This window comes from Arabidopsis thaliana, chromosome 4, assembly GCF_000001735.4.
Source record: "Arabidopsis thaliana chromosome 4, partial sequence".
NCBI classification, from domain to species: Eukaryota; Viridiplantae; Streptophyta; class Magnoliopsida; order Brassicales; family Brassicaceae; genus Arabidopsis; species Arabidopsis thaliana.
The window spans coordinates 14408290-14424913 of NC_003075.7; the positions used below are offsets into that span (position 1 = coordinate 14408290).

General features: G+C 34.6%; 5 protein-coding genes across 8 annotated transcripts; 3 read left to right on the top strand and 2 right to left on the bottom strand.

Annotated features, from left to right (window-relative positions):
• Nucleotides 1–1482: 1482 nt before the first annotated feature.
• On the top strand, nt 1483–7192 carry NAC075 (NAC domain containing protein 75). 3 transcript variants are annotated; one of them, NM_119067.2, is made up of 6 exons: nt 1483–2174; nt 2488–2668; nt 3102–3757; nt 4269–4568; nt 5384–5515; nt 6566–7134. In NM_119067.2, exons 1-6 carry the CDS (start codon nt 2049–2051, stop codon nt 6665–6667), a joined length of 1497 nt encoding a protein of 498 aa, NP_194652.1. In that variant the 5' UTR covers nt 1483–2048; the 3' UTR covers nt 6668–7134. The 3 variants fall into 3 exon arrangements, with proteins under 3 accessions (NP_194652.1, NP_001329814.1, NP_001329813.1); NM_001341961.1 differs by having other exon boundaries at nt 1549–2174; nt 2491–2668; nt 6566–7192; NM_001341962.1 differs by having other exon boundaries at nt 1582–2174; nt 4269–5515; nt 6566–7185.
• Nucleotides 7193–10266: 3074 nt separating this feature from the next.
• On the top strand, nt 10267–12061 carry AT4G29240 (Leucine-rich repeat (LRR) family protein). 2 transcript variants are annotated; one of them, NM_001341963.1, is made up of 2 exons: nt 10316–11062; nt 11150–11961. In NM_001341963.1, the coding sequence occupies exons 1-2, from the start codon at nt 10537–10539 to the stop codon at nt 11782–11784; spliced, it is 1161 nt and encodes a 386-aa protein (NP_001328902.1). In that variant the 5' UTR covers nt 10316–10536; the 3' UTR covers nt 11785–11961. The 2 variants fall into 2 exon arrangements, with proteins under 2 accessions (NP_194653.1, NP_001328902.1); NM_119068.3 differs by having other exon boundaries at nt 10267–12061.
• Nucleotides 12062–12399: 338 nt separating this feature from the next.
• Nucleotides 12400–13992, top strand: AT4G29250 (HXXXD-type acyl-transferase family protein). Its single transcript, NM_119069.1, has 2 exons — nt 12400–12897; nt 12980–13992. The coding sequence occupies exons 1-2, from the start codon at nt 12424–12426 to the stop codon at nt 13886–13888; spliced, it is 1383 nt and encodes a 460-aa protein (NP_567826.1). The 5' UTR covers nt 12400–12423; the 3' UTR covers nt 13889–13992.
• On the bottom strand, nt 13863–15314 carry AT4G29260 (HAD superfamily, subfamily IIIB acid phosphatase). Its single transcript, NM_119070.4, has 3 exons — nt 14741–15314; nt 14292–14501; nt 13863–14198 (listed from the first exon to the last, which is right to left on the bottom strand). Exons 1-3 carry the CDS (start codon nt 15118–15120, stop codon nt 14021–14023), a joined length of 768 nt encoding a protein of 255 aa, NP_194655.1. The 5' UTR covers nt 15121–15314; the 3' UTR covers nt 13863–14020.
• A 23-nt stretch (nt 15315–15337) lies between these two features.
• On the bottom strand, nt 15338–16609 carry AT4G29270 (HAD superfamily, subfamily IIIB acid phosphatase). The gene is made up of 3 exons (NM_119071.4): nt 16177–16609; nt 15771–15980; nt 15338–15685 (listed from the first exon to the last, which is right to left on the bottom strand). The coding sequence occupies exons 1-3, from the start codon at nt 16557–16559 to the stop codon at nt 15508–15510; spliced, it is 771 nt and encodes a 256-aa protein (NP_194656.1). The 5' UTR covers nt 16560–16609; the 3' UTR covers nt 15338–15507.
• Nucleotides 16610–16624: the final 15 nt, after the last annotated feature.

The window sequence follows — 16624 nt, forward strand, 5'->3', positions numbered from 1 at the left end:
ACTATTTTTGTTGTTACAATTAGGATTAAGGCTTATGTAAAAATGAATCTATTTTTCTTACACTTCATTCGAGAATTTTAAGTGTACGATACAGTTTTCTTCTATTCTTTTTTTTTCCTTTGGTAGTTTTGACCATCTATTGATTTTTCTTTCTCAAATAAGTTGACGTAAACCACATTACATAGATTATACGATAGAACTCATAATCATTACAGTCAAGATACTCAAGATTGTTATGAATTATTATATGATAGATATGTTTAAAGAACGAACACAAATTCAGTTAATAGGCGTAATAATTTCAGGATTCCTTCATTAAACATTTTTATGGCAAAAGGAAACGATTGTCTGATTTGAAACATATGTAAAAAAGTATAGTTGCCATGATTTCATAATTCATGCTGATGTAAACAAATCTCCAAAGAGACCATATAATAATAATAAAAAACAAAATCATAATTAAAAATATTCGCTTTTCTATACAATACGAGAGACATGATTTTATTTATTTCAAAAGAAAATAAAAAATACGAAAGATATATTATAAATTAGAAAATAAGAGATGGTGTGGTCCATATGATGGGTCGCTGCTCAAATTGCCTTACTTCTCAAGCAACCTCTTAATTCCTTTTTTTTTATCTGCAGAAATTAAAATAAAATAACAAAACGAAAAAAAGAAGAAAAATGAATAACAAAAGAATAATGATCACTTCCTCCAGCTCGATGCCCATGTGATCTCTCTTCCTTCTTCTCGTCTTTTTTTCTCTCTTCATCTTTTTTACTTTTTTTGTTTTGTTTATTCTCTTCTGTTCTTATTAACTTTCTACAAAAACTTACGTTTATCCTAGAAAAATTAGATGTTTATAGTATAGTGTGAACTAAGAAGTGAAGTATATTATTTTAATATATCATAGATATAGACCAAGAATACAAAATCCATGTAGTAAATAAGTTATAAATTTTTTTTGTCCAAATTTACTTATATATATATATATATATGTATTTATTTATACACATCATCTAAAGGATAGTAGAATACACAATGTTAAAGTTAATAGCGATGAAAATTTCCAATCTATTCCAGCATGAAACTTACATTATATTATAAAGATACATAGATGGTAAAAAAAAAACTTCTGATATTATTTTATTTTCAAAAATTCATATCTCCACTCTATTATAAATACTAAATTTGTAATGAATTTTCGATGTTTTAAGGATAGCTAAAATGAGAAGTTAAAGAAAAAGAGTAGCAAAAAGGAAAAGGAATAAGTTAGAATGTAGAAACCTATACTATACATACAAATAAATAAATAAATATTTTTATTATAAAAAAGTATAGAATTTGTAGATAAATGTAAACAAACCGCTTGAAAGACTCATAGCGGCTTCTTAAACCAGCAAAGGCAAAATAAAAGGTGGGTCAGTGAATGGGTTTCAGAGCCACCTTTCCCTTTTTTCTCGCTTACTTCTTCAGTTAAAGTTTGAGATAGACACATATTATACATCATATAGTATACATATTTATGTTATATACTATCTTAATTCCCTCAACAAAAAATCTCTCGAATGTTTTTTTTTAATTAATTTATATACCTTTCACATCCCAAACTCTCACACTTTCTCTTCTTCTTCGTCTTCTCCTCCTCCTTCGTCTTCGTCGTTTATTAACTCTCTCTCTCTCTCCTTGTTCTCTCTCTCTCTCTTTTTCCTGATTTGCAGTACTGTCTAAGATCTTATTCCGCTCGACCAAGTTTGTTCTTTTTAGCATAATTTGGGGGAGTTTTTCCCCATTAATTCTCACTTTGTCTTCTTCTTGTGTCGGTTAGGTTTTCAAGAAAAACCCTCTTTTGTCTTGTCTCCTCAAAATCAGTTGCTTCTTCTCTATAATAATAGAGGGTTTATTCATATCTTCACTATCTAGCTTCTTCTTCTATCATATGTACTCCAACTCTCGGATATGATCGAAAGAGCTTTGTTATTATTATCTTTACAACTTCACGCAGACGCATAAGAGAGAGAGTTGATCAAAGATATTCGAGATTGAGATGAACAAGAGTAATCCTGCTGGTTCGGTGACTGGTTCGGATATAATAGACGCCAAGATCGAAGAACATCAACTTTGTGGATCCAAGAAGTGTCCTAGCTGCGGCCACAAGCTCGAAGGCAAACCAGTAAGTAATATTCCTTTTTTTTTCTTCTATTTGATTTCAGTTCACTTAAAAAATAAATTCTTTCTACCTTCTTTTTCTCATTTTTAGGTCATTTGTAAATGTTTTTTAAAGAAAAAAAAAAGAAAAAGAGGAAAAGAATCAATGAAGAACATCAAGAATGATGCTCTCTGTTTTATTCTATCGCTTGCAGCAATTCAAAATCCAAATTTTAAAGCGTCTATATACGAGTCTTTATTTGTATAGTTGTATATACTTATATTCTCTTGTTCTTTTTCTTTATATTAATTAAGTTTTTGTTTTCCCCTCTTTTTAGCAGGATTGGGTTGGTTTACCAGCAGGAGTGAAATTTGACCCAACGGATCAAGAATTGATAGAACATTTAGAAGCGAAAGTGTTAGCTAAAGACTTCAAATCTCACCCTCTCATTGACGAATTCATCCCAACCATTGAAGGCGAAGACGGCATTTGCTACACTCATCCCGAGAAACTTCCTGGTACATACACACCTTCATGCAGTCCATATATCACATTCTTGATATATCTTCATTATATGATTATTTGATAAGACTAATATACATAATAGAGCATTGTGTCACACCAAAGTTTGATTTTGTTTTAGTTGAGTCACACCAAATTTTATATCTCTTATACTTTGGTCACAACTACACTATATACATACCTTTTTGTATAACCTATACATCTATATATATACATTCTTCATGCATATCTTATTTATAAATTACACATGCATGTCTTCATTATAATATATGATTGCTTGATATGACTACCAACGGAGGGTCAAACCAATGTTTTGATTTTTCTTTCTTTTCATTTGGTCATACCAAAGTTTGAATCTTTTTAATTTGGGTTACACAAGAAACATATAAATTAACAATAAAGAGATTTTTCTTTTTTCAACTTTTATAGGAGTGACTAGAGATGGTTTAAGCCGACACTTCTTTCATAGACCATCAAAGGCGTACACGACGGGAACAAGAAAGCGAAGAAAGATTCAAACAGAATGTGACAATAATTTGCAAGGAAGTAGTAGCTCCGGTGAGACGAGGTGGCATAAGACCGGTAAGACAAGACCGGTTATGGTAAACGGTAAGCAAAAAGGTTGTAAGAAGATTTTGGTTTTGTATACCAATTTTGGTAAGAATCGAAAACCGGAGAAAACCAATTGGGTAATGCATCAATATCATTTGGGGACACATGAGGAAGAGAAAGAAGGAGAACTTGTTGTGTCTAAGATCTTTTATCAAACTCAGCCTAGGCAATGCAACTGGTCGTCTTCTACATCGAGCTTGAACGCTATAGGTGGTGGCGGCGGTGAAGCGAGTAGCGGCGGAGGCGGCGGAGAGTATCATATGAGGAGAGATAGTGGGACTACTAGTGGTGGGAGTTGTTCTTCGTCTAGAGAAATTATTAATGTTAATCCTCCGAATCGATCCGATGAAATAGGCGGCGTTGGTGGTGGCGTTATGGCCGTAGCAGCTGCGGCTGCGGCGGTTGCAGCTGGGCTTCCGAGTTATGCAATGGATCAGCTCAGCTTTGTTCCGTTTATGAAAAGCTTTGATGAGGTATGCACCCATTTTTGTCATTTTGATTTTTTCGTTTAATAAAATAACTAAATTAATTTGCATACTCACTGGTAATATTAGGACCAAAAATGTGATTTGACTATTAATTATATTTATCAACCTCGCATAAGATTAATAAAAACAAAGGTGAATGCTGGAAAAATAATGCTTAGGGCTCTTATATTGGCTTGTATTGCAAGTAAACAATGCTCATTTTGTTTGTGTAATTTCTGATTTTTCTTTGTCTTATTATAATTTAGTTACCTAAGGAAATTAAATAATCAATTTATACGACGTGATAATAATGAACGGTTGGTGATAATCAATTTTTAACTAACAATGTGACTTAAAGTTTCACCCGACGTGATAAACTCAGAAAACAATGTCTAAACCGCAACGGTCCAAAAGAATTGTGATATAATAAAAGTAATTAATTTTCTATATATAAAAAAAGAAAGTATATATAATATCAGTTATTTTAATTAGCAGTTAAAAGTTTATAAATGTTCAGGTGGCGAGGAGGGAAACTCCTCAGACTGGGCACGCTACATGTGAGGATGTAATGGCAGAACAACATCGTCATCGTCATCAACCATCATCATCAACATCACATCATATGGCTCATGATCATCACCATCATCATCATCAACAACAACAACAACGGCATCATGCATTCAACATAAGCCAGCCTACACATCCGATATCAACCATTATTTCTCCATCTACTTCGCTTCACCATGCCTCCATTAATATTCTTGACGATAATCCTTATCATGTTCATAGAATCTTGCTCCCCAATGAAAATTACCAGGTAAAATACCTAATCTTCTCTTTTTCTTACATTCTAGAACTACAAAAAAAATAGAAATGTTTATCACCCTTAATTTCTGTTTGAATTAAAATAACTAATTAATTTAGGAGAAGGATACGTACAGTTTCATGAAATTAAACAAGTTAGCTGAAATATCACTATGATTTATATATAATAATCAATATAAATTACGTTATGTTACTATTGATTGAAGTGGGAGTCATGAACCTATCAAACTTATATAATTAAGGCTCTCACCATTTCAATTAATTATTAAAAAAAATTAGGGTTGTGAATTTGTAATGTAATTAATTATAGAGGTTTTTACTGTGTTCTTCCACACAGTCACGTATGCATATCTATGTCGGTATTTAATTAAGTAGTAGAAATTGTGGTTCTTGTACATGTTAGGTCTTTTAGATATTTGCATGCATGTGACTTAACAATGATGGGACTACATAAGCATGCAAATTGGGTTGTACCAAAACTGATTATGACAAATAAAGTATATATAAGATATTGGTCAAGGATGTTAAAAAAAGAAGAAGATATTGGTCAAGAAAAAAACAACTAAAGTTCAATGTATAATATATAATTATGCTGATTTAGTTTAGTAAGATGGTGTGTCTAACTAATATCCATTATCCAAAGCCAGCAAAAGCTAAGTCGCTTTTTAGTGTCAGCCAAACCAATGTGGTCTTTGGTGATGGAGAGACAAGATGATTAATTTTAATGTCTTAAGATCATTTTCTTAAGGAATTAAAATATATTTCCTTACTGAGATATATTACTTTTGTCTTTATTGACTGAGCAAGACACAACAGCAACTACGTCAAGAAGGAGAAGAAGAACATAATGATGGGAAGATGGGAGGAAGGTCAGCTTCCGGATTGGAAGAACTCATAATGGGCTGCACTTCTTCTACCACTCATCATGATGTAAAAGATGTAAGTTATTAATCCCTTTTTTGACTCTTAATTTCATGAAAAACTCCTCTTTTTAACCATCATGAGCTATCTTTTATTCTTTTCAAAAAATAATTACGAGTATCTATATATATGACTATATGAGACATATATTTATCACCAAAATAAAATGTCATGCATTAAGTAAGATGTTGCTTGGTATCACGTAGATTCAGAAGTATTGTATATGGCAGTCATCATACACAAGAGAAAGAGACTTAAATCGAGATTATAAATAAATGTTTTAAAATAATAATATTTTTTCCGTAAGGGTTGAAGATAACAACGTAGATTACATTTGAATGAAAGTGAAGAATATTTTTAAGAAATTTTTTTTCTTTATAAATATTTTTTCTTTATCAGTTTTGCATGGGAAGGATACTTAAGACTACATATATTCCTTCTGCGTTTATTCTTTACTTAATTGGAAAGAGTTAAAACAGTGTTAAGTAAACAAAACCAGAAAAGATAAAGAAAGAGAGATGTGTTTGCTTTTGTTATAGTTTGCTTTTTACCTATAAATTACTCTTCTAAAGAACAATACAAAAATTTTCAGATTCTTTTCTCTTTTTTAAACCATTTAAAAATTGTTTTAAAAGGCAATGATGGTGGATATAAACATGTATGTCATATAATTAATGTGTTTATTATACATGTAAATACTTTAAAGTCTTTTTTCATGCGTAGTACCTCGCGAGACAAGTTCGGTAAGGGACATTAGTAGATTTCATTGTGTTTTCGTGGGGGACAGCATGTCTGCATTCCTTTTTTTAATCTGTCTAAAATTTAATGGAATGTTCTTATTATTTTGGTTTTATAAATCATATTCCACAATGTAAATTATATATACACCTGCAGGCAACCATAATATATACCCTATTTGTGGAATGCTAGCATTGTATTTTTTTGTTGGTTAAGTTAGTTCAGTTTCAGTTAGTTCCTAACCAAACCAAATGTGATTGACTTTTTTGGTTGGTATATATGTGTGTAAGTATGTATGTATATATTGAGAAGCGATTTGGATTGGTGCAGGGGTCATCATCAATGGGGAACCAACAAGAAGCAGAATGGTTGAAGTACTCAACGTTTTGGCCAGCCCCTGACTCTTCTGACAACCAAGATCATCATGGGTAATTGTGCCATTTTCCAGTCTGATGATCTTGTCGACCCACATCACGAAAAACTGTTACTATCATACCTATCATGATGCTCATCGTCATCATCATCATGACATCTCCATATGGAAAGTGGTGCATAGTTTGATCTTGGACCAATCAAGTTATATATGCATGATTTTGCAATGGTGGAGGGTTTTTAAGCAGCACCAAAGATCAAGTGCCTTTTTGTTATATAGTTCAAAAGGATTTTGATATATATATAAAAAAAAGGAAAAAAAGGAAAGAAAAAAGCATGAGAGAAAAAGCTGTTATATTCCAAAGAGACTAAGAAGAAGAAAAGCAAGGAAAATTGCATGAAAATCATCAACAGTCCATATAAAATTAGATATAAGTATGTTTATTACATGTTATTTTAAATTCATTTCTTTTGTTGTTTGATTTCTTTGTTTTTGTTAATTAGGATATATGAAATGTATAATTTATTGGTTTTTGTTTGATATATATGTTGGTAAATAATACTAGCTAGTATTATTTGCTTGTTATACCACTTCCCCTATACTTTTTAAATAGTTCATTTTACTTTTGGTAATAATCCGATGCACTGAAACCCAAGTGTCAATTGAAATCTGATACTATACATTTATATATTTACGAAAGGCCGGTTAGATCGTGGAATCATCTAAAATTAGTTTCAAGTTATATGTTTAGTATATTATGTCAGACCTTTCACTCAATACTATACCATACATGTGTCATGGTCTTAATAGTATTGTTTCGAAGTGTCATAATCTTAATGGTCTAGTAGCATAACCTATAGTTCAGTATCATAAACCTTCAGATTTAGTTTGATTTGTATATTAGTGGCTACTAGTCTACAGTGTTAGGAATTTAATTAGAAGACTTTTAATAAGGTTTAAAATGTTAATAAAGAAGTTATTGTAAATTCAGTGGAATGATGTATAATGTTAAGAAAAGACTTCTACTATGTTGGAAACTAATTAAAATGAATATCTTAAAAACCGTATAAGTAAGAGTACATTTTCATTGTGTGAGTTTTGATTTGTTTGAAACAAGAGAGGAGGGAACTACACCAAGTCAACTAAAAATGAATTCCTGTTCGATTTTTTTGAACTGTGGAATAATGGAATCTGTACCCTATAGAATATAAGAAGTAATATCATCTTACAAAAGCACTTATCTATGTTTATGTTTGGTCTCTTTAGTCTTTAAGTTTGTCCATATAATATGTCTTTATCTATACGTATTGTTTATATTGCATTCCAACCTTCTTGATGCTTTGTTCTCTATATATATATATATATTCCATATTCCACTCGTCTTCTAGCATATTATCAAATGACCGCTATAACGGCATGCCTAACTCATCTTTGGATATTTATATCCAAAATATATAGTGATATTTCAATGTTCACAATTTCAAATTTCTAATTAAGTGCTTATTACATTAACAAAATTTATTTTATAAATTTAGATTAACCTTATTAGTTGACAAAATTATATAGTGAACAAATAGTATGGGATCGATAACAAATTCATGTTGTTTAGCTAACTTAATGTAGAATTTTGGCTGCCGCGAAATTAAGGTAGCAAGTCATCAATATCGATCCAAAAGATTCGGTTAAGTAGTTAATTGGGAGAGGATAAAGCAAAATCAACATGGGGAGAGAGGCCGGAAGATGAGACCTCTCTATTTTTATTTTTTATTTTTCTTTTTTCTTTCTGCCATGGTTAGATTTCGAAACTGGAATAAAGGAATAAACAGACAATATTTACCTTTTTTGCTTATTTCTTTCTTTTTAATAATTTTTTTTCTCTTTCGACAAATGGATTCGATTTCCCATTTCATATTTTGAACTCATATTATATTCCTTGAAATCTTTTTTAACGTCCTAGTATTCAAATTGTATATCATGTTTTGTACTTTTATATACATATAATTATATATTTAAATTGCATTGTCCGTCTTTATATAGACTCCACGAATCAATTTATCTTTCTGTATGCTTGTTTGTTTTTTATGTGGACTCCATCATTACTAGACAAAGTGTTAATTTAGCAAATGATCAAAGGAATCAATTTATATTGTTATTAACAATTTCTGAATTTGAATCGGATGGTGATACATCGACAATCACTAGTATAAATTAGTAGACTATATAATATAAGCCAAGCTAACAAAAAAAAACTAACATGCAATATGGAGTTTTTAATATGTATTGTAAGTTAATTACTAGTTGTTGCCCCACAGAACAAAAAAGAAGAAGAAGAAGAAGAAGAAAATATCTAGTTTTTGAATACAAAAAACACCGGTCGTTTTGTCCAACAGAAGAGTTACATAAGAAATATGCGATTTTCACAAAGAAAATAGTTGTTTCGTTTTAGTACTAATTAAGTATTCAAATTAACTTGATCGTTTCCAACGGAATAATACTACCCAAGAACTAGCAACTAGGCTTCTTAGGAACTGGGCTCATTGAGCCCATTAAAGGCCTACTTGCAATTGAATTACGTATGCATTAATGCATGTCAGCATATGGTTGCCAAAAACGTGATTATCATTTGTCTTTGGGTCTTCCTGTCCGTCAAGGTCTTTAAACTGAAATAAAAATTGAATCGAACTAGAACAACGTTTAGTTTGTGAGTATGTCCTTGCCTAAAAGCCTAAAACCAACTTTATTCTGAATAACAAACAGTTGAACAAAATCAAAGTTTTCGTAAACCCTGATCATGGCCATTTTTGGTACGGATCTCATGCTCTTTTAATGGTTGGTACGTTATTTCGAAAAATAGAAAGACTTATCTATTTAAATCCTGCAAATGACCACAAACTGTTTTCCATTTTTTTTGTCTCCATCCATATCGTATTGAAAACTACTTTCTAGCATATCAATCCTCTTTAAACAGCTCAACTCAAGTTATAAGAAATAGTAGAGCAATTGGTATTTCGAAATACAGAGAAATTTATTTCGTTGTCAATACCATTGTGTTTGTTGTGTTTTTGTTTTATAGTGAATGCTTGGAAATCTAAAAATTTTGTTGTTTAGCTAGATCAAGTAAAGTAATTTATTGCAAGAGTATAAGCTTTCCTCTCAATAATTGCATTGAAAAACATTTGGATTCAATGCAGCTACATATATTAAATAAAATTGTTCAATGGAGACACAAATGCATTTGTGCAATTCCATGTGATGCAGTAAAAAAAAAATCACACTCCCAAAATATCTCTCTCTACAACACAAGTCAACAACACAATATTCACAGTCACAAGCTATATGCCTTTTCTTATTTATAGCTTCATCTAGATTCTGTTCAATTTTTTTTCCATTTATTATTGCATTCTTGATTACTTCTGTCTAAAAGATTCACAATCAATTAGAACTTGTTTAGTAGGTGGAACTTAAAAACCATTATTAGTTAACTTATCAAGAACGGAATCAAACTAGTGCATCCATTCAAATGACAAATGTAACAATTTGTCAAAACATGTGATTCAATATTTTACACTAAAATGCATTGAAATAACAAAGTGGAACAAAAGGAAAAAGAAGAAAAACCCGTGATATGATTCATGCAATCATAAGTTGAACATAAACAGTAAAACTTAACAATACAAAGGCAAATGTGACATAACTACACAAGGAACAAATAAGAACTCTTTTTGATAATCTTGTCCCCTCTCTCATATCATCAATGCTTCTTCAACCACATCCACTCTGTTTTTCATAATCTCACACTCTCTCTCTCTCTCTCTCTCTCTCTCACACACACACACTCACACAAAACTCATTAATCCACTGAAACAATCACTATTCATTCTCTTTCCTTAAGTGTCAAACTCTTGAAAAAACTACTTTGAAGGAAAAAATGTCTAAGAAGAAGAAAGGCAGCAACAACTTTAAGCTTCTCTGTTTCTTCCTGTTTTTGGGTGGTTTGGTTCAGACAGATGCTTCTTTTGGAGTAGGAGGCGGCGTTGGAGTAGGAATCGGCGGCGGCGGCGGTGGCGGTGGCGGTGGTGTTTGGGTTGGCGGTGGATACAACAACGGTGGAAATCGTAATGCTGTTCCAGGATCATCAGCTCCAAACAGGGTAGCTTACAATGCTCTTCAAGTTTGGAAATCAGCCATGAGAGAGGATCCATCAAATGTTCTCAAAACATGGGTTGGATCAGATGTTTGTTCTTACAAAGGTGTGTTCTGTTCTGGTCAATCTATAACCTCTATAGATCTTAACCATGCAAATCTCAAAGGCACACTTGTCAAAGACCTAGCTTTACTCTCAGACCTCAATATTCTCCATCTCAACAGTAACAGATTCTCAGGGCAAATCCCAGATTCTTTCAAATCTTTAGCTTCTCTTCAAGAACTTGATCTAAGCAACAATAAACTCTCAGGTCCTTTCCCTTTAGTCACACTCTACATACCAAATCTGGTTTACCTCGATCTCCGGTTTAATAGTTTAACCGGTTTCATCCCTGAAGAGCTTTTCAACAAACGGTTAGACGCGATTCTCCTCAATAACAATCAATTCGTCGGAGAAATCCCAAGAAACCTCGGAAATTCTCCGGCTTCGGTTATTAATCTCGCGAATAACAGATTTTCCGGCGAAATTCCGACGAGTTTTGGTCTGACGGGATCGAGGGTTAAGGAAGTTTTGCTTTTGAATAACCAGTTAACCGGTTGTATACCGGAATCTGTTGGTATGTTCTCTGAAATTGAAGTCTTTGACGTTAGCTACAATGCATTGATGGGTCATGTTCCAGATACGATCTCTTGCTTGTCGGCGATTGAAATTTTGAATCTTGCTCACAATAAATTCTCTGGGGAGGTTCCTGATTTGGTTTGTTCGTTGAGGAATCTTATTAATCTCACTGTTGCGTTCAATTTCTTCTCTGGGTTTAGCTCTGAATGTTCTTCCAGGGTTAGTTTCGGGTTTGATTTCGTTGGGAATTGTATTCCCGGGAGGAATTCGCAGCGGCCGCAGCCGGATTGTTCCGGTTATTCCGGCGGAGCTATGAGCTGTTTTAGGATTCCGACGCAGCCTTTGGCTTGTGCTGCGATAAGTGTTGGATTGAGAGAGAGTAATAATCAATACTACACTTCATCTCCTCCATGAAAGTTTCTAAAGTTAGAAGCTTTTTTTTATTAATGGTTGATGCTGAATGATCTATCTTTTTTGTAACTTATTAATTAGTTGATTAGTGACCAAATTAAACGTTAATTCCTCTTCTGTGTAATCCAATCGTTGCTAATGTTGTTTTGTAAGCAGAAGAATTTTGTAAAAATCTAACGTAAGAATAAGGTGCCCAGTAAATGTAATTAAAGCAAAGACTTGGCTTAGTGAATTTCACCGGAAAATATCTTGTTTTGAATCAATTAGATGAATGAGTGATCAAGCAATGTATGTAGTACACCGCATTTGGGACTTTGAAAGAACAATCACCCACGGCAAAACCTTGCAAGTCACTCCATTGATCACCGGTGGATATAGTATAGATGGCTAAATTAGTTATATATATATATATACTATACTACCAATTTATGTTTAGGGGTTTTCATGAACCCGACCATAACAGAAACATGTTTTACGGGACCATGATAATTCTACATTCCCTTAGGGGAGGGTTGTTTAGTTCATGGGAAAAGTATGTGTTGAAATATGTAAATACACACCAACAAACGCACATATCATATATATATGGTATACAAGCTCACATCAAAAGTGGATTCTAACCAAAGAATAATACAACGAAAAATGTTTGCTAAAGAGAAGACAATAATGGAGGAGGACCGCGTGAGATTCATATGCAAAAGAACCGTGGTGAGCACTAGATCGATTGAACCAGGGCGATTATACCAGTTATCAGTATTGGACCACGTCATGGAACCAAACCACATTCGTCTAGTCTACTATTACCGGTGTTCCAAGACTAGAGAACCGGGAGAAATCACAAAAAAATTAAGGGAGTCATTAGCATACACACTCAATTGTTATCCGATTGTAACCGGGAGACTGGTTAAAGAAGTTGATGGTATGGAAGAGAATAAGGATTTAAGCCAACGATGGATGGTAAAGAGCAACGACGCCGGCGTGAGGATGGTGGAGGCCAGAGCAACCGGGTCAGTTAAGGAATGGCTTAGGAGTGTAAATAGAGAGGAAGAACTCAAGCTTGTTCATTGGGAAGACATGTATCATCTTCAATATTATTGGTCTACCTTCTGTGTTCAGGTATATTCAATCCGGTTTATTTTGGTTTGGTTTAGTACGGTCTGGTTTTGTCTTACTTTTTCTTGTTTATTTTTATCTACAGGTAACTGAGTTTGAAAGTGGTGGGTTAGCTATTGGATTGAGTTGTAGCCATCTCTTAGCCGATCCAGTTTGTGCAATGATGTTTATTCGAGCTTGGGCAGATTTAACTTTGTCTCGGTCCATGATGGCTCCACCACTATTCCACCCGTTGCCGCCTCGCCGGTTTTCCAACCAAAGACTAATCTCTAACAACCAACTGCTTAGCCATTACATCAAATCTTGCTCTCTAACGGCTTCACCGTCAAACATGACCGAGGACCATATGGTCACCGTTACTTTTCTGTTCCCGGATCCGCTGGTCAGAGCCGGCGAGAATGAGCCAAGGATTTCGACATTTGAGATTTTGGCTGGACTCTTTTGGGTCTGTGTGAGTCGAGCCAAAGGAAAAAGAAACGAGCTCATGGACATGTCCTTGTGCTTAGACGTTAGGAAATTGTTGCGTTTAGACCAAAGTTATTTTGGTAATTGCATGGTTTATCACAAGGTTCCCTACTCCAAACCGGTTAAAACCAAAGATAAACTCTTATTCCACGCTGTTCAAGAGATTGAGAGCATAACCAAGAGACTAGACTACGACACGGTCATGGACTTGATTGAGTGGTTGAGTAGCAATAACGGTGCGATATCAAATGGTTCGGATCTCGTGTGTACTAATTTAGAAAACATGTCTCATTCACGTCCGATGATGTTCGAGGAGGATTTGGCTCTGAGCCACGTATCTTGCTATGTAGAAGGGCCTGTAGCTGGAGGTGGACAGGTCATAGTGCTTCCCTCACCGCCCGGTAAGGAACCAATGAGCCGAGTGGTTATGGTCAGTCTTCCTCAAAGAGTGATGGTTAAGGTTATAGAAGACGAGCTTCTTTTAAGCTTTTCTCCGGTCGTAATTATGGAAGATACAAAGCAATTATAATTATACTTTATATGAAAGTATTAGTTAATGTTTATACTAAAGATCAATGTAATATAGGAGCAAAGGTAATATTAACGTCTAAAACACATAAGTGGTTGTTACTCAATACATAAAATCAGAAATGAATAGTGATCAAGGAATGTAGTACATGGGATTTGGGACTTTGAAAGAACGATCAGCCACGGCAAAACCTTGCAAGTCACTCCATTGATCACCGCTATTGCCACGGATTTTGAAACCTTCCTCAATCAGTTTCGATCGCTGCTCGGATTTGTAATTTGTAGCTGACTTCCCTTGATCATTTGGACCTCTGCATAGGTATATACCGATTTGGTATTGTTAATGTTTTGGAAATTGAGATACACGAAATTTGGTTCAAGTCTTCTGATTTTTATGTGTTTACCTCAAGAGGAGACGTTCCCAACCGGAATAACCGGCATCCCGGAGATTTGTCTCGGTGGAAGTCCTTTGATGCTCGTCCCGACCGGTTAGCAAAATGATAGTGAAACCAAGTTTCTTGAGAGCATTGTACAGTCTCAAGCTCGCATCAAAAGCTGGAGCTGTTCCTTGTTCCACCCACTCACTAAATTTATTATCGTCATACGGTTCAGACCTACTCGACCAGAAACAAAAGAAAAAAAAAAACAATAACCGATCAGCACGCTAGAGAAAACGCAGCAATTACAACAGAACCGGAAGTCTTAAACCTAGAACCGGATCTAAATTCGTAATTCTTAAACCTACTCTAAGATTCCGGTTTAGTAATAGGGTCAACGAAGTAAAGTCAAATAGTCACCGTTGATTATTGTAGATAAAAACAAAATCCAACGGCTAATAATAGATAGAACATACCCGTAACCATGAGCCTTGTAGTAGTCAATATTCGTGAGAAGCGTCTCGTCGATATCGAAGATCCACACGTCCTTGCCGTCGCCGGAAATTTCAACCGATTTCGCAAACGCGAGAGCATAATCGACGATGACACTGTAATCGGATAAAAACTGGTCTCCGTTAAGATACTCGGCGACGGAATCCACGCAGATTGACGGAATCAGATCCCAAGTTCCGACGTTATTGGTCTCGGCGGCTAATCTCCAGCTGTCGCAGTAGCGAGATCCGTCGCTTCCGGGAAGCTTGATGAAGGAAGTTCGAATAGAAATGGAGGGATTGATTAAGAAGACGAAGACGAAGAAGAAGAAGAACCAAATCGAAAGGCTACGAAGAGACGCCATTGGAGAGATTTAGAAAAAGAGATAATGATGTCTCCCATTTATTATTGGTTATCGTTTCGCAACTCTTACCAAACCAAAAACTTTAATTAGTTAATTAGTTAGCAGAATCAAGAATTTTATATATAGAAAAATGTTGATCAAATCAATTGGATTAGAGTATAACTACTATCTAAGCATTATCTGGATTTTGTTTCACAATTATGATCAAAATTATTTGGTTAATCAGTCCCCTTTTCTTACATACCAGTGACGTATGAATCCTACTAAAAATATAGGACGTGGTACATTAAGAATGGCTACATTCGGTGAATTATGGGATACATTCATAAATCCTTATTCATACATAAATGATAAATTATCATGCAATATATCAATGGCAGATGGTGATCAAGCAACATAGTACATGGGATTTGGGACTTTGAAAGAACGAGAAGCCACGGCAAAACCTAGCAAGTCACTCCATTGATCTCCAGTATTACCATGGATTGTGTAGCCTTCTTTTACAACTTGTGATCGCTGCTCTGATTTGTATTGTGTTGCTGTTTTCCCTTGATCATTTTGACCCCTGCATTTACCGGTTCATAAGTTTAGTAAATTAGTTAGTAGATTGGTAAACAAAACAAGAGAAGTGGTTTGGTATAGCTTTTTACCTCAAGAGGAGTCGGTTCCAACCGAAATAACCGGCATCCCGAAGATTTTTCTCGGTGACACTTCTATGACCTTCGTCTCGGCCAGTTAGTAAAATGATAGTGAAACCAAGTTTCTTGAGAGCTTTGTAGAGCCTCAAGCTCGCATCATAACCTGGGTCTTTTCCTTTTTCCACCACCTCATTGTATTTAATACTATCGTACGGTTCAGACCTAAATCCACCATCAACAAATCACTCGGTACAATATCGAAAAATAACACAAAAGAAATCTCAAACCAAGAACCAGATCTGAATCCACAAATCTCCCGGTTTAATGCATGGTCAACGAAGTTAGTCAAACAATACAATCATATTATTCGTTGATAAAACAGAATCTAACGGTAATAATAACATGAGAGAGCATTTACCCGTAACCATTAGCCTTGTAGTACTCAATATTGGAGAGAAGCGTCTCATCGATGTCAAAGACCCACGCGTCCTTGCCGTCTCCGCCAACCTTGACCGTTTTAGCGTAGTCAATGGCGTAACTAGCGACTACATCGTAGTCTTTGTCGAACTGGCCTCCGTTGATGTAGTTTTTAATATAGTTTTCGCATTGGGACGGAATCACCTTCCAGGGTCCAACATTGTTGGTCTCAGCGGCTAATCTCCAACTCTCGCAGTATGAAGCGATGGAAGACCGAGGCAGCTTGATGAAGGACGCGGCGCGAGAAGAGATCGCCGGATTAATTAAGACGGTGAATAAAGCAACGATGAAGAACGTAATCGAGCTGCTACGAGAAAAAGTCATTGGAGAGGCTTTTTCTGTTTTTCAACTATTGGATGAAAGAAGAAGATAGGTCGCGAATTTAAAAT

Coding starts and splice junctions, on each gene's coding strand:
- NAC075 (NM_119067.2), top strand. CDS start 2,049: ATGAACAAGAGTAATCCTGCTGGTTCGGTGACTGGTTCGGATATAATA. Junction 2,175..2,487: donor ACAAGCTCGAAGGCAAACCA/GTAAGTAATATT, acceptor CCCTCTTTTTAG/CAGGATTGGGTTGGTTTACC. Junction 5,516..6,565: donor CTCATCATGATGTAAAAGAT/GTAAGTTATTAA, acceptor GGATTGGTGCAG/GGGTCATCATCAATGGGGAA.
- AT4G29240 (NM_119068.3), top strand. CDS start 10,537: ATGTCTAAGAAGAAGAAAGGCAGCAACAACTTTAAGCTTCTCTGTTTC.
- AT4G29250 (NM_119069.1), top strand. CDS start 12,424: ATGTTTGCTAAAGAGAAGACAATAATGGAGGAGGACCGCGTGAGATTC. Junction 12,898..12,979: donor GGTCTACCTTCTGTGTTCAG/GTATATTCAATC, acceptor TTTTATCTACAG/GTAACTGAGTTTGAAAGTGG.
- AT4G29260 (NM_119070.4), bottom strand. CDS start 15,120: ATGGCGTCTCTTCGTAGCCTTTCGATTTGGTTCTTCTTCTTCTTCGTC. Junction 14,502..14,740: donor TACAAGGCTCATGGTTACGG/GTATGTTCTATC, acceptor CTGGTCGAGTAG/GTCTGAACCGTATGACGATA. Junction 14,199..14,291: donor TGGGAACGTCTCCTCTTGAG/GTAAACACATAA, acceptor ATACCTATGCAG/AGGTCCAAATGATCAAGGGA.
- AT4G29270 (NM_119071.4), bottom strand. CDS start 16,559: ATGACTTTTTCTCGTAGCAGCTCGATTACGTTCTTCATCGTTGCTTTA. Junction 15,981..16,176: donor TACAAGGCTAATGGTTACGG/GTAAATGCTCTC, acceptor TGGTGGATTTAG/GTCTGAACCGTACGATAGTA. Junction 15,686..15,770: donor TGGAACCGACTCCTCTTGAG/GTAAAAAGCTAT, acceptor CGGTAAATGCAG/GGGTCAAAATGATCAAGGGA.